The following is a 13,497-nucleotide window of genomic DNA, read 5'->3' on the forward strand; positions in this document are numbered from 1 at the left end:
CAGAGTGAATGAGGCTGTGCACCACCTGCAGTAGTGTGTGTGGGGGGGGGGGGTGCACTCGTGTGTGTGTTTGTGTGTGGAAAGAGAGAGTGTGGGAGAGATAGTAGGAAATAATCACCCAAGACACAATGATTCAACACCATGCCCCTCTCCTCCGTCCTTTCTCTCTCTCCTCCTTTCTGCGACCCAGTTCTTCTCAGACTACAATCGCCAACCTGCGCCTGCATCGCATCAGCTTCAGCTTTCATCCATCCGTCTGCGTGTGTGCTCAGTTTTCTAAAACACACTCCCCTCTCCTGCTTTTCTTCCAGCGACCTGCTGCTTCCCATTTTGTCATTCCCTTCCTTTCCCGTCCTCTCGCATTCATCCATATTTTCTCCTGTGAGCTGTTTTCCATCCCGTCTGTTGCTACTTGATGCATACTTTTGTTTATGTCATCATTTTTAACTCCAAAATATCCCTGCAAATGCGGGTACCCCCCCCCCCTGTAATCCATCCTTTTCCTTGCTCCCCATCATTCCCCCACCCCCCACCCCTCCTGACTCTTTTGCTCCCCTCCTCCCGCTCTGACTGAGTAAATGCTGCAGCATCACTGCATGTATGTGTGTGAGAGCGTGTGTGTCGCTGAGCAGCACGGAGCGAAAGAGATGGACAAGTGTGTGTAAGCGGAGTGTGTGAATGCGAAGCACCGGCGATCCTGAGCCTGAAGGGGTAGCCGTGTGATGAGAGAGGGGTGTGGGGTGGGGGCTGTTCTGCCTGCGAACACATTTGCCAGGACAGCGTTACATGCAGGCGAGTGTATGTATGTGTGTGAGGGGGAGAAGTGAGTGAGGGTATGCCAGCGTAGGTGTAGCGGTGTCGTCGATCAGCAACGGGCTCTTCGCATTATGCAGCTGACGGTACTGAACACACTTTGAGGACTGACTCATCCAGACCAGGCTGAGAAGACGAATGGATGAACAGACAGGGAGACATTTTTTAGCTCAAACAATGCTCCAGGTCCTCCAAGATCGTTCTAAGGTCTAGTCCTTTTCAGGGATTTCTGGTAGCCCCCCTTGTTTCCTTCCAAATTGGAATTGCAGACAGACATCCAAAATTTCCAAATCCTCCTGAAAGGAACATAAATCCTCAATCATTGTCTGACTCAAACACTTAATATTTGCTCCAAGGATAGGACAAGAGGATCTCCTGTCTTTCCATAGTCTTGAGGACGGTTACAGGATCCTTTCCCAGTGCCGAGAGTGGGAGATAAGAAGGCTGGCAGACAAGACGGGACAGACACAGGCATGGCTCGCCTCAACTGGTGCCTGGCTGCAGTCATTAGCTGGGGCAAGTTCCTCTTTGCCTGTTTCTTTCCTCTGCGAGGAGCCAAGCGAAACAAGGTAAGACCTCGATGAATGTGCAAGAAGGGTAGTAGGAAAGGACTGACTTAAAGGACTGTTCTCCAACTGCCTCTCTGCTGCTTAGGATCTAATTGAACTGATCAATCTGCATGGAGTCTACTTCAGGATTGGTTCTGTTCTCAATCAAATTACCCAACCGTGACTTGCATTCAACTGGCCTTGCCTAAACCACCGAAATGACGTAGCTGCAAAAAATGAGCTTGGCAATGGACCATTGTCTCTAGAAGACCATTGTCAAAGTGCTCCAAGTGCTGATTCAAGGTCAGTGTTATATGTCCAAGAGGTCTTCAGATGGCTAACTTTAGGTGAATGGAGAACTTTAGTGATTGGATTTAAAGATTTGCCATTGAAACTTCTGGCAAATCCTGCTGCCAAGGAGGGTCACCTTGATTTGAAACCTGCAGAACTGAGATGCACCATTATGGGAGCATTCCATAGAAAAGAACTTGCGGTATTCTCTCATTTTTATCCTGTTTAACCTGTTCTTAGTCTGTCATGCATACAACATACTTTGTCAGTCATGTGTCATATTTGTAAGGCCAAACAGAGTTCATTGAACAGTAACCAACAAACCAACATGCTTTAGAGGTAGCTTAACTTGCAAACTATGCATTTTTCATTTATTTGATTCATCAGATTATGAGTAGTGTAGCAACTATTGTTCTGGTAACTTTTCCAGTGACATCAAGAAGAGTGTGCCAGGTGTTATGGAGGGTCTGTTACTCAGGAAACATGAACAAAATCACCGTATCGCAAAACGCCCTTAGCAGAATGTAACCACAACCAAATCGTCAATTTTGGAAACATTCCTATGATTCTGAACATGAGGGTTTAAACTTGCTGTGATCCTCCCGTAGTGTCATTACATAGTCTGCTGGTGACGCTGTAGCTCGCAATGCTGCAGGCACACGTCTCTTCCAGCACCAACACCAAGAGAAAACCCACTCCCCTCCGCGGCACCACCACCACCCTCGCCCAATTGCCGCAGCTCCTTATCTTTTCGCCCGCACTCATTCCCACCACTCTGCCCCTCCTTTCGACGTATTCTCTTGTAGCGTTTGTGTGTGGAAATCCACTCCTAGGTCCTGTTTTCTTCAGTTCAATATCCATAATTTCCATGTTTCTACTTGCCTTGCAGTAATGACGCATAATTCAGCAAAAATGTTGATTGCTTTACTGAAAATACCATTGCTTGTTCTTAAAAGCATAACCTTAACACTCCAACCTTTAGTCTTTTGAGAGAATATTCATGCAGCCTGCATGATCCGTTTGCATGTCTTAACCCTTATATTGTTCAGTAAGGGCAGTGTGAGCTTCTGTCAGATGTGTAGATATTTGTTATGGGGTTTGTCAGTAAGAATTTGTTTTACTTAGAAAAAGTAATATAAGTAAACCATTTTATTAATAAGTTTGGGTCTCGGCGAGAGACTGCTTTGTCTGGACAGTTTTCTTCACCATAAATGAATCAGGACACAACAAGTCCAAGGGTACAATGATCATTTCATGTCTAGTTTAGCTTCTCTTGGCTTGTTTTGGGTTTTCATAAGTCTTGTTTGCATTTCAATCGACATTTTCCACATTTCCTTCATTTGTCTCCTGATTGTAATTTAGTATTTAATTTAGATGTAATTTTGGTCATTTTTTTTGTCAGCCTCTGTCTTTGTACTTGAAATGTATGTCTCCTTGGGGGTTCATTTATTAATTTTTGATCTCTTTGTGGTTCATTTGTATGCCATTATCACATTCTTGATTTTTTTTTTCTCAGTCTTAGTCATCATTTTATTTGGTTATTTCACTCCCATCTAGTCCCTTCTACGTCCCTTCTGTGATATTTGGCTTCCAGTTCAATACTCAAGCAAGTTGCTGCATGACAAATAGATTTCCGTAGCGTCTGCAGTTGCCCCGTTGAGCTGAAAAGCCGACTGGGAGGTGAAAGTGGAGAGGTATGGTGGCTCCACATCTTCCCTCTGAGGACGGCTGTGAGGTGTTCAGTTTCCATGGCAACGTGGCTCAAGCAGTCCCCACATGACGGGGCCGGGTTACTACAGGAGACGTGATGCGTGTTCGGCCGTGGATGTGCGGTGGTTTTCTAAGAGGGAGGGGGGCCGGGGGGGCGGGGGGTGATGCTGGGTGAAGATTTCCTCCATATGTGTTACTAAGGCGACATTGCTGCAGCTTTATGAAGGAAGAACCTCTCCTTTGACTTCATTCTGTGGCGTTTTAAGCTTGTTTTTCCCTTCCCCTTCTTATGCTCTTTAGCTTGATTTACTTAGCTTTTACTTGCATCTGTATTAGTTGAATAAATGCATCCTTGCCCTGTAAATTCCCCCCAGACAGCAGAAAGGGAATTTCCAGGCCCACAGAGCTTGATGGATTCTTTATTATTTTAGCATGAATGTTTAAAATGTGATGGATTCTTCAGCAACAGCAGGAGATTCCTCTTCTCAAATAGATTTTTTTCTAACACATATTTGGTTATTAATTAATCTACCCATGTCTATGTACGCAAGTTTGAGTTTTCACATGCTTCAAACAGGTAGCAAAGATTGTTAATGACGTTTTCTGGGTCAGAATCAAGAGTTTTACTGGTTCAAGTGCATTTGTAAAGCAAAGCTTACTCAGCAGTTTTGGAATCGGTGAGTTTTGCTGTTGAAGTATCCTTCATAGTGATTATATGAGGAATAACTGTGGAAGCAAACATGCAGTCAATCTGCTGTTGACTATTTGGAGGCCACTAGGGGCTGCTAGCAACCCAGTTTAGAGCAGAAAAAAAACAAAAAACGTAGCTGTAATGCATCAAACACATGCACCAAAAATCTATCTGAACAAAGCTTCCTAGCAGTTAAGTGACTTCTCCAGCATTTCCCTAATGCCGTCCTGTTATGTAAATACACAGGCAGAGGCCGCCTCGCTCATAAACACACACACAGAGATAATGTGTCAGGTGAGCCTATAGATTGAGGTAACTGTTACAGTGGAAGTGATGGAAAGCAGCGTGGATCAATAGGGGGTGTTTTCTCAAAATGAATTGGCTCTTAGCCCTTTATGGATCTGACTGTGGAGTGATGTAATGTCCCTGTGCAGCTGGGGTGATGTTGATTCAGTGCTGCGGTTTGTACACACAAACACATGCATTCTGCGATTCTTTTCCATGTGCAATGCAGTGTATGGATGAATATTTGGTATTCTAGCCTTTTTGAAAAAACTGATTTAAATGGGTTTTCAAACAGAATATGAAGGGATTGTTAAGGGCTCTGCAGTCGAGGAGTTGGCACACTTCAGCGCTTACAATTTTTTGACCCTGGACAGGTCGCCAGTCTGTCGCAGGGCAACACAGAGACAGACAGCAGGACAAACGACCATGCACACTCACACCTATGGAGGATTTAGAGAGACCAATTAACCTGATCATGTTTTTGGACTGTGGGAGGAAGCCGGAGTACCAAGAGAGAACCCATGCATGCACAGGGAGAACATGCAAACTCCGTAACTCCGTGCAGAAATACCCCGGGCAGGGAATCTAACCCAGGACCTTCTTGCTGCAAGGCGACTGTGCAGCCCCGCATTTAGCTTCCCCTGAATTAATTTTAAATCCCAAAACGCTACTTTATTTGGCTGTTTACTTTCATTTGAATAAAGTTCGACATCTGTTGAAGTTTTTGTTAGCCATTGTTAAGAATTACACATTTATATTTATGATCTTATTTTGAAGTGGACACAACACTCCAATGCATTCTGGTCCAATACGTTAGGTCAGTAGAATAAATGAGTAACAAATAATCCTAAAAAAATCATAATGACAAAAAATGTCATTATGATGTCACTTACTTAAAAAAGCTGCTGAAAAACTATGAATAATTTGCTCATTTAAATGACTATTCTTAACATTCTTATATGTCTTATGGAATTTTATTATTTTTAATACCTTCATGTTTTATAGTTGTTTGATTTTGCAAAAAATTAAAATTCCCTAAAAATACATTACACCGCATAAAAGTTAATGCTGACTTACATTTGTCATTTCAGCAGAAAGACTCAGCTCAAGAAAAACAGTGCTAAGTGTGAAATTGTCTCTTTTTTTTTTAAACATCCTGTCCTGGCATTTCCAGAAAATCAGATATAAGTTTATATTATTCCAGTACTTGTTGGTTCTTGTCACAATCTTGTGTAATAAAGGTAGCACTTTGCAAAGGTAGAATTCGTCCTTCAGATCTATTTTGATTAGTTATAAACTTAGCTTCATATCAGTCAACGAAGAACCAATTAAGAACCACCTGACGAGCAGTTTGTGCAAAGTCCTGGCCAACAGATCTTGCAGTACATGGTTGTATAACAGGTTGTATATGTACATAATTGTGTATTCATTGACACATCGAATCCTGTCATCCAAGATGCATGATCATCTCTGAGCAGTTCTCTAGTCTGCCTTCAATAGTGGACAATGTCAGAAATTCATCACTGAATTTTTGTCGTCTTATATATTTTTTAAAAAACAATCATGAACTTTCTACAGTTACTGTAAGAATCACTGATTTGTTCTTGCGACATCTACTAATGACCAATGACGGCGGCGGTTCATTCATGCAAATGTATGAGGTTTCCACTCATACCAAGAGTCTTGACAATATGCCATCATATTGGAAAATCTAACATTGTCCTTTGCACTTGTTTCAACAGCATGTTGAGTACAAGGAAATAAATTGCAGCAAAATTTATAAAGTTTGTTTTGGTGTAGTTGAAGTTTGAGTGCCAAGAGGACAACAAAACACAACATCTAGATGAAGAGAATGTAATCGGAAGCTTGTTGGTGAACTTCCTGAACGATCATCAATAGTTTGGAAAAGCTGTTTTTTGGGTCTGAAGATGTCCCCGATGTGGATGCTTAGCCACCTTCAATTGGTTGTTGCTTGCAAGGCTTGTTGAGGCAGTTGGCGGTCCTTGCTGTGACATCATCCTGACTCCCTACTGGGGACAAACCCTGTCGAGTGCCAGAGTGGGAGCGGGAAGTCCAGAAGCCACATGAGTCCTGCATTGTTTGATGAATGAATGTCCTCTTTCATTAGAGAGCTGAAAAACTTTAAAAGTTTGGACCAACCATCTCTGAGATCCTGAAGTCGCAAATTCCATTCCTTTCCAGCTGGTGCATGAACAAAGAAAACCTGTCCATGTTTACATTTCATTGAATGTAGTTTGTGTTTACTGTCATAAGGTTTAGGAGTTAAGCTAACAGTAGGGTTTAGGGGTCAGGATGTTGGAGCAAATAATCTGGCAAACATATCAGCCATAAAGGAAAGAGAGTTTTGGGGCCCTTAGCACAACTGTCTCTATGGCTCTTTGTTTTGAGGGCTTGATGAAGGTTGAAGGAATGGATATGAGGATGTGATGATAAATTAACAGAGGCATGGCAACTCCTTTAGACCACAGACTTGGTAGCACTTTTCTCCATATGCAAGAAATCCTAGTAAAGGTCTTTACCTATAGCAGCATAGCAATTCCTTGCAATACTGTACAACATTTGTTAGTAATCTGAGTTTAGAGACTTTGCACAATAATAACTAAATTCAAGATAAACAAATACATATAGGGGTATGATATCACATACAAATCCGTATATCTGTTGCAAGGAACTATTCTGATGTACTATATATTGTGTAGGCAGTTGGACTGGGCCTTGGCAGAGTCACAGCAGCCAGTTTGTCCTGCAGATATTTCACAGGAGGAGAGACGATTTGGAAACAGGAAGGGGCTGCCGATGAAAAATTGAAGTGACATTAGTGCAGACATGAGTGAGCATGCTTCCAGGAGAAAAAATGGAGGGAAGGAGAGGTGAGGTATGCGATGCAAGGAAGCTAAAAGTGGGGGTGGAGGGTTGGTCAGTGAATAGAGTTTGTATGTGCATGTGTGTAAAGAGAGGGAAGGGGAAAGGAGGGGCTAACAAGGATCATTTGAGGAGAGGGAGTGTTTGGAGAGAAAAGTAAAGGTTAGCACTCACCTCCTTCCCCAAAAAAATGGAATGAAGTTACCACACTTCAAGAGGAAAGGACTGCAAGGCAGAAGTGAGCTAGAGAATAAGAAGGACAGCTAAAAGAAGTAGGAGAAGGGAGGGCTCTCACATGAGGGAGACTGACTAAAGCCAAGCAGCACTGGGTTTGTTACTCCTCTGTGCATCTCAAACGGCTGGCATGGATCTGTGTAACCAGGTTTTGGGTGGAAATGCTTCGAATTTTTGGGAACACTGTGGATTCTGGCTGTGAGCTTGGATAGGTTTTTTTTTTTTAAAGGATGCCTTCTGTCTCTCTGTCATTGCCCTCTGCTCTGGCCGGAAGGGCCAGGACCTGGGTCTGCCTCTCCTGCATGTTCTGGGTAAGAGATCTACATTTTGTGTAGCACATTTTCAGAAAGACAAAGAACCTAAACTAGAAAGGGACATAAATTAGGAAGGATATTTCTTCACAGTTGGCTTCCATGTTCAATTAAGAGGGTGATTGTGTTTAAATGTAAACTCTGAGGAAGTGGACAGTTCACAATAAAAAGTTTCTTTAGAAATCCCAACAGAGTGTCCGCTGATGAGTTCACTTGAAGCATGAATGTTTTTTTGTCCCACAAATCTGGTTGCATATTTGCTTTGGAAGTTCAAGGACCTGTACGTCCCTTCTCACTCATCCCATCGCACGTCAAATTTATAGTAGACTACTCCGTTCGGTGGTCTGGGCAGCACTAATCCAGTTGACTGTTCCTGTGGCGACTTGCAATGCCGTGTTCTCGCGTCTGGAGTCCACGCGGCCTTGGCACTGGAGCTATTTCTGGGCTCTCCTGTATAATTTAATCTCCTTCTTCTATCTGGGACTGACTGAGTGCTTCAGGAACCAGGGGCTTTCCACAGAAACACGTCAAACAACCCCTTGAAATTTGTGATACACATCAACTTGGGCAAAAGACCTTTAACTCCTGTCTGTCTTTTTAGATCTTCTTTATGTTTTTGATTGCATTTTACAAGGTCAAGACTTTGCGTCATCTTTTTACCTTAGGTGTCTGCCAGTAGCTTTAGAATTGAATTCATGGTTTCTTTAGATTACAGAATGTGCACACACAGTATGCAATGATGGGAGCCACACATGTACATGAGGCATCTGTCCTACTTTTCTCCAGCTTGCAGTGGAGCACAGAGCTATTTAGATGCAAGTGGCAAGAGGCCGGGTGGAAGGAAAACACTCCCATGCAAAGCAGAGCGTTGAGTCGTCCAGATGGAAGCCTTCAATAGCGCATCAAGAGCCTTTACACCGACAACAGAAAGGAGTTGAACGCTGAGCAGGAAAGGGATGATGTTAGGAGGTGTGACATCATCAACAGAGAGGAAGAAGAGTGGAGAGGGCTGAGTGACGTGTGAGAAGCTGCTTCTCAGAAAGCTCCTCAAATACATGCTATTAATAATTTATCCGCCCCACACACTGAGAGAGAATATTAGATTTGACAGAAGACGCTACAAATGCCAGCTAGTTCCTACAGCGCTGGTCAAATACATCTGTGAGCTCATTACTGTTGTATAAAATGCAAAGCAGCTTAACGAAACTTACTCGACATGTGCAAAAGAATCTTGGGAATGAAAAAAAAACTTACTCAACAATTTGCTTTGAAATTTGCTTTGAAATTTGTTAAACTTATGAAGTAATGTCATAGCTTTGAGAAGAAACTGTCCTTAATCGCTTTATTGTGTCCTATATATCGAAATCTCCATTTTCCAAATTTCTTTCTGGAATTTTTTATTCATTTGTCAAATTTATCAAAGGGTACATAAAAGAATGGATTCTGCACTGGTTCTTTTAAAACGGACCAAAATCCGCTGTAGTTTCTGCTAGCCAATCATGCTAATTGTTAGCAAGCTAACCTTCCTGCCATTTCTCTAAATACCACATTCACCCAGCTACCTCTATGCAACATTATTTTAAAATCATCACTAACTTAACAACAGGGGCTACTGGATAGCAAAATAATAAATAAAGTCGACCCCTGAATTTTCACGTCATTACTTCATTACCAATATCTGCTTTAGCACATCAGTACTTACATGCTAACAAAAATATGTCTCTAAGTAATACATAAATATTACTGTACATATATGATGGGTTTATCAGTTGACAGTGGTCATTATTAAAAAGCTGCACAATAAGTAAGCAAAATAGACCTGCCATAAGCACAAATTATGGAATATGAAAACACCAGCTTGAGCATTTAATACAACTACATAGTCAACCACATTGAGAAAACACTTGTGTGGAGCTGTGCAAACAGAAAAAAAAAGCTGAGTAAATGCTTGGATACCCACAGCTGAACAATTACAACTATAATCACAATATCCTGGTTTAAGATCAGAGATGTTTTGCAAGGGTCCCAAACAAGCACCAAATCTAGGGAGTTCAATCAGTTTAACTTTAGATAACTGGCATACAGGGCCCTAATTCCAGCATGTTATTACAATCTTTACTGAGCTCCATGGTGGAACAGTTGCTACCACTGTTGGCTTCCAACAAGAAGGTCCTGGGTTCAAATCCCAGTCCTGGGACTCTCCAGATGGACCCATGGAGTTAGATATTTGCCTCCAGTTACCTGGCATGGATAGTTGGGTACGGACAATGAATGCAAGGATACTTTAATATTTGAAACATTTTCTTGGATAACCAAATTAAACAGACTTTCAAATCCCCATTATATGAGCTTTTCCCTGAATGGACAGTAAGTCACTGCTTTTACATTCCTCAATTCTTTTCACCTTCATTTAACTCAAGCCTCACAATTTCAAGGCAGCTCAAATAAATATTTCTTTTCTCTGCTCTAGTCAAGTTCACGGCAGCTGCAATGCTGTCAGGCAAGACGTATGGCAGATCCATCATGTCCTGAGTTGTCTAACAGAGTCCCTTATTGACCGACCAGAATCCCCAGAGAGCTCTGAAAATCAATCAGCCTTTGATCGGACGGTTACTGCCTGCCAGGCCTCTGTGTGTGACACCTCTGTTTGAGTTTGTGCACGTGTGTGTATGTGTTCTAGAAATTCCATTTTCCTCTTGTAATCATGCTAGCCCTGCCTTGTAATCAGCTTGTGTTGAGTGAAGAGATTATTGAGTGATAAATTTACTGTGGATCCTCCTTGTGTGGCCGTGGGTGTAAGAGTTCCATAAAAATACCACAGAAACCGCGTTAATCATTTTCTTTTAAAGTTATAAGGCAAAGCTTGGAGGTTTTCTGATGATGTTGAGACACAACCACCTTGACTGACTATCATCTTGCCTGCTTTACATCCAGTCACCAACATCTCCAATGAATGTTGAACGTCATGGCTTGAAAAGGACAACAGAACCACATTATCCACAAAAAACAAAGGTGAGAACCTAAAGAGACCCTCCATGACTTCAATTTCAGATTCTGCTTATGAACACCATAAACAGTAACTCTTATTCTTGATAGCCTAAGAGGTAATCACATTTGACCGATTGATCAATTTGTCATTTTCCAAATTTCTGGTGACACGTTATCTTGGCCATTGCGTTCTTATGTAGTTGCGCTTGATTCTCATCTCCCTTCAGTGCGCCATCTGGGATTTCTCCCACTGGATTTCTAAGGATCAATTTCAACCGAACCAATCAGTGAACTGTAGGAAGAGTTGTGAACAGTGACTGTCTTAGAACTGGAATCTGCCTGTGGTTGTAGTTTGGCAATGGCAGCGGAGGAAGTGAACAAAACCATTTAGTCCGCTTTTGGCCAAGCTTAAGAATAGTCAGTCGAACAAGAAGAATACTTACAACATTTTATTGTTGCAATGACATTGTGGCCTACTCTTCACGGGATTCAGCAAAAGTCTTTTCAGTGGCTGATGGTTGTTTACAGCATTGAACGAGGAGCTAGTTTTTACCAAGCCAGTCACACATTGGTTCAGCTTATAGGGTTCGTTTGCACAGTTTCTGTTGCTCATTCTAATGATGTTATGAAGTTGACAGCTGAATGTTGGCTTTTTGATGCTCCCAGTAACAGAATTGTAATCAGACCCAGTTCTGGTCATGACGTCCAATGGGATGTCATGTCCTGTCTTTGTTGCAGTTTCACTAGAGCTTCTTCCTTGCTCCAGGTTTTTTTTTTTTTTTTTTTTTTTTTTTTATCTGTGTAACTGTGCATGAATGCATGGCCAACATGGAGTGAAGACTTTCCTCAGAGGCTTTTTGCTGTCACTCTGGCTAAACAATGCTCTGTGTATTCATGACCAGGTGATTTATATCCATTGTGACTGAACACCTCCCTCCAGACCCCCAGGCCACCATCAGCTAGCCCTCAACCCAGCTTTAGCACCCTTCCCCTGGGCACTGTGAGATGCTCTGCCCCCATTTCTCATACTGCAGTTTGAATTTCAGCCCACATACCTCAGTAGCTGCCAGATGAGATGGTTTCTCTCTCCTTTTAGAAGTCTTAAATGTCAAAAATTGTGAAGCTTTAACATGGGGATGGTCACAGGAAATACACAGCTAGTAGATCAAGACTGAAGCACAGTTCTGATCTGTATTTTCAGCACTTTTCTTACCAAAACAACTGTATTGCCTGCATGTTTTGAGTAGTACTCGTGGAACTGTGTGACATCGCTGGACGAGTTTATCATTCTAGAAAATGAGCAGCAAGTTGAGTTCATGAAACCTAACAGATCTCTGTTTATGCTCCAACACTTCAAAATTCCAAGCTAAATGCACATTCCCACAGGAAAATATTTCATGAACTGTCATTGGGCTGGAGCGATTAACCTGATTAATAGTGATGAATCAGTCTTTAAAATAATCACTAAGTAATTTAGTAATAGATTGTTCACTACAGACTCGAAAAGGTAATTTGCTGATAACAAAGTTGTTTTGAGTTAAAAGGATTAATTGTGACAAAAAGCAAAAACTGAAGAAATCAGAAAGGGTTAATTTTTCACAACCTTAAATTATACTACACTTCAGATAGAACAAGGTAATTCCTTTACTGTCTCAGATAGGGATCAGTAGTGCACCAACAACTTGATTTGTAAAACCTGTTTAGGATAATACTCATTGTTTTAGTCGATTTATTGGCGCAGATTTCCTTAATTTTGGGAGATTGGTGATTGGCCTATACTTGCATGTGAAGCTGATTTTTCCCCCTGATCTGATCTACTTTTCAGCAAAGGTCTAAAACTCAACCACTGTCTTTGTCTGCTCTCCTGCGAGAGAGGTTTAAGTGGTAGACCGGCTCACCAGGTCATGTCTGCACGTTTGCAACATTAGTTGCTGTAGTTCACTGTATAAGAATAATTCACTGTTGTAAACTTTCTTGCTGTACTTAGCAGCATTTCAGACAAAGAAAAAAAAGGGTATCAGCTAAAATCGGAATCGGCAGAAAACTGCAATCAGTGCTCCCCTATTTTCAACTAGTTTGTAATATTTTTGAACAGATGAGGCTTCTGGAAATCGGATGTTTGCTTTTCACTCCTTTAGATCACACACAAAGAAACGTTGTGTTTGAGATGTTGCATTAAAGCACTCATTTTTATTTCAGACAGTGAAAATATTATTTTTTTTGACATGCAATAATTACAAATATCTGCCTTCAACTGAATGTGACCCATGTATCCCTAAATCTCATCGAAGACATTCAAAAAGTTAGAAGTACCTGCTTCCCAAGATCAAACAATGTAAAAAGCTGCAGTGTGTGTTAGAACATCAGCTGTAGCACTTCTTAATGAATAATTCAAACACTACATCTTTGTGTTCGTTTTAAAAGTTTCTTTCTTTTTCCCTGAAACAAGAGTCAGAAACAGCAGAGCTCATTAGCCAGTATGCAAGTCCAGGTTCATTAGCTGCAGAGCAATGATCATAAGCAGGCCAGACTTGATGATCACAGCACATTGATCCTTGGCTCTCTCTGTCTAAACCTGATATCGATCGCACTGCACACATGCACAAACAGGCTGCAGTCAGGCTTTCACACTCAAAGGTAAGCGCTTTCATGTAAAATGACACTCAGCTGAGTAAAAAAAGCTTTCCAGAGCAATTTGGCTCAGTGTGAAAAAGTAATTACTCCCTTTAAATCATGAATTGTC

General features: G+C 41.7%; 1 protein-coding gene across 2 annotated transcripts in view; it reads left to right on the top strand.

Annotated features, from left to right (window-relative positions):
- Positions 1 to 613: 613 nt before the first annotated feature.
- Positions 614 to 13,497, top strand: part of LOC102229597 (tensin-like) — a 77,374-nt gene continuing 64,490 nt past the window's right edge. The window contains exon 1 of one of the 2 annotated variants that reach the window (XM_023329437.1): positions 614 to 1,382. In XM_023329437.1, coding sequence (XP_023185205.1) covers positions 1,287 to 1,382 — 96 coding nt within the window. In that variant the 5' untranslated portion in view covers positions 614 to 1,286. The remainder of the gene's footprint in view (positions 1,383 to 13,497) is intronic. The other variant, XM_023329438.1, reaches the window with a different exon arrangement.

The sequence above is a fragment of the Xiphophorus maculatus genome, chromosome 24 (genome assembly GCF_002775205.1).
Source record: "Xiphophorus maculatus strain JP 163 A chromosome 24, X_maculatus-5.0-male, whole genome shotgun sequence".
NCBI lineage: Eukaryota > Metazoa > Chordata > Actinopteri > Cyprinodontiformes > Poeciliidae > Xiphophorus > Xiphophorus maculatus.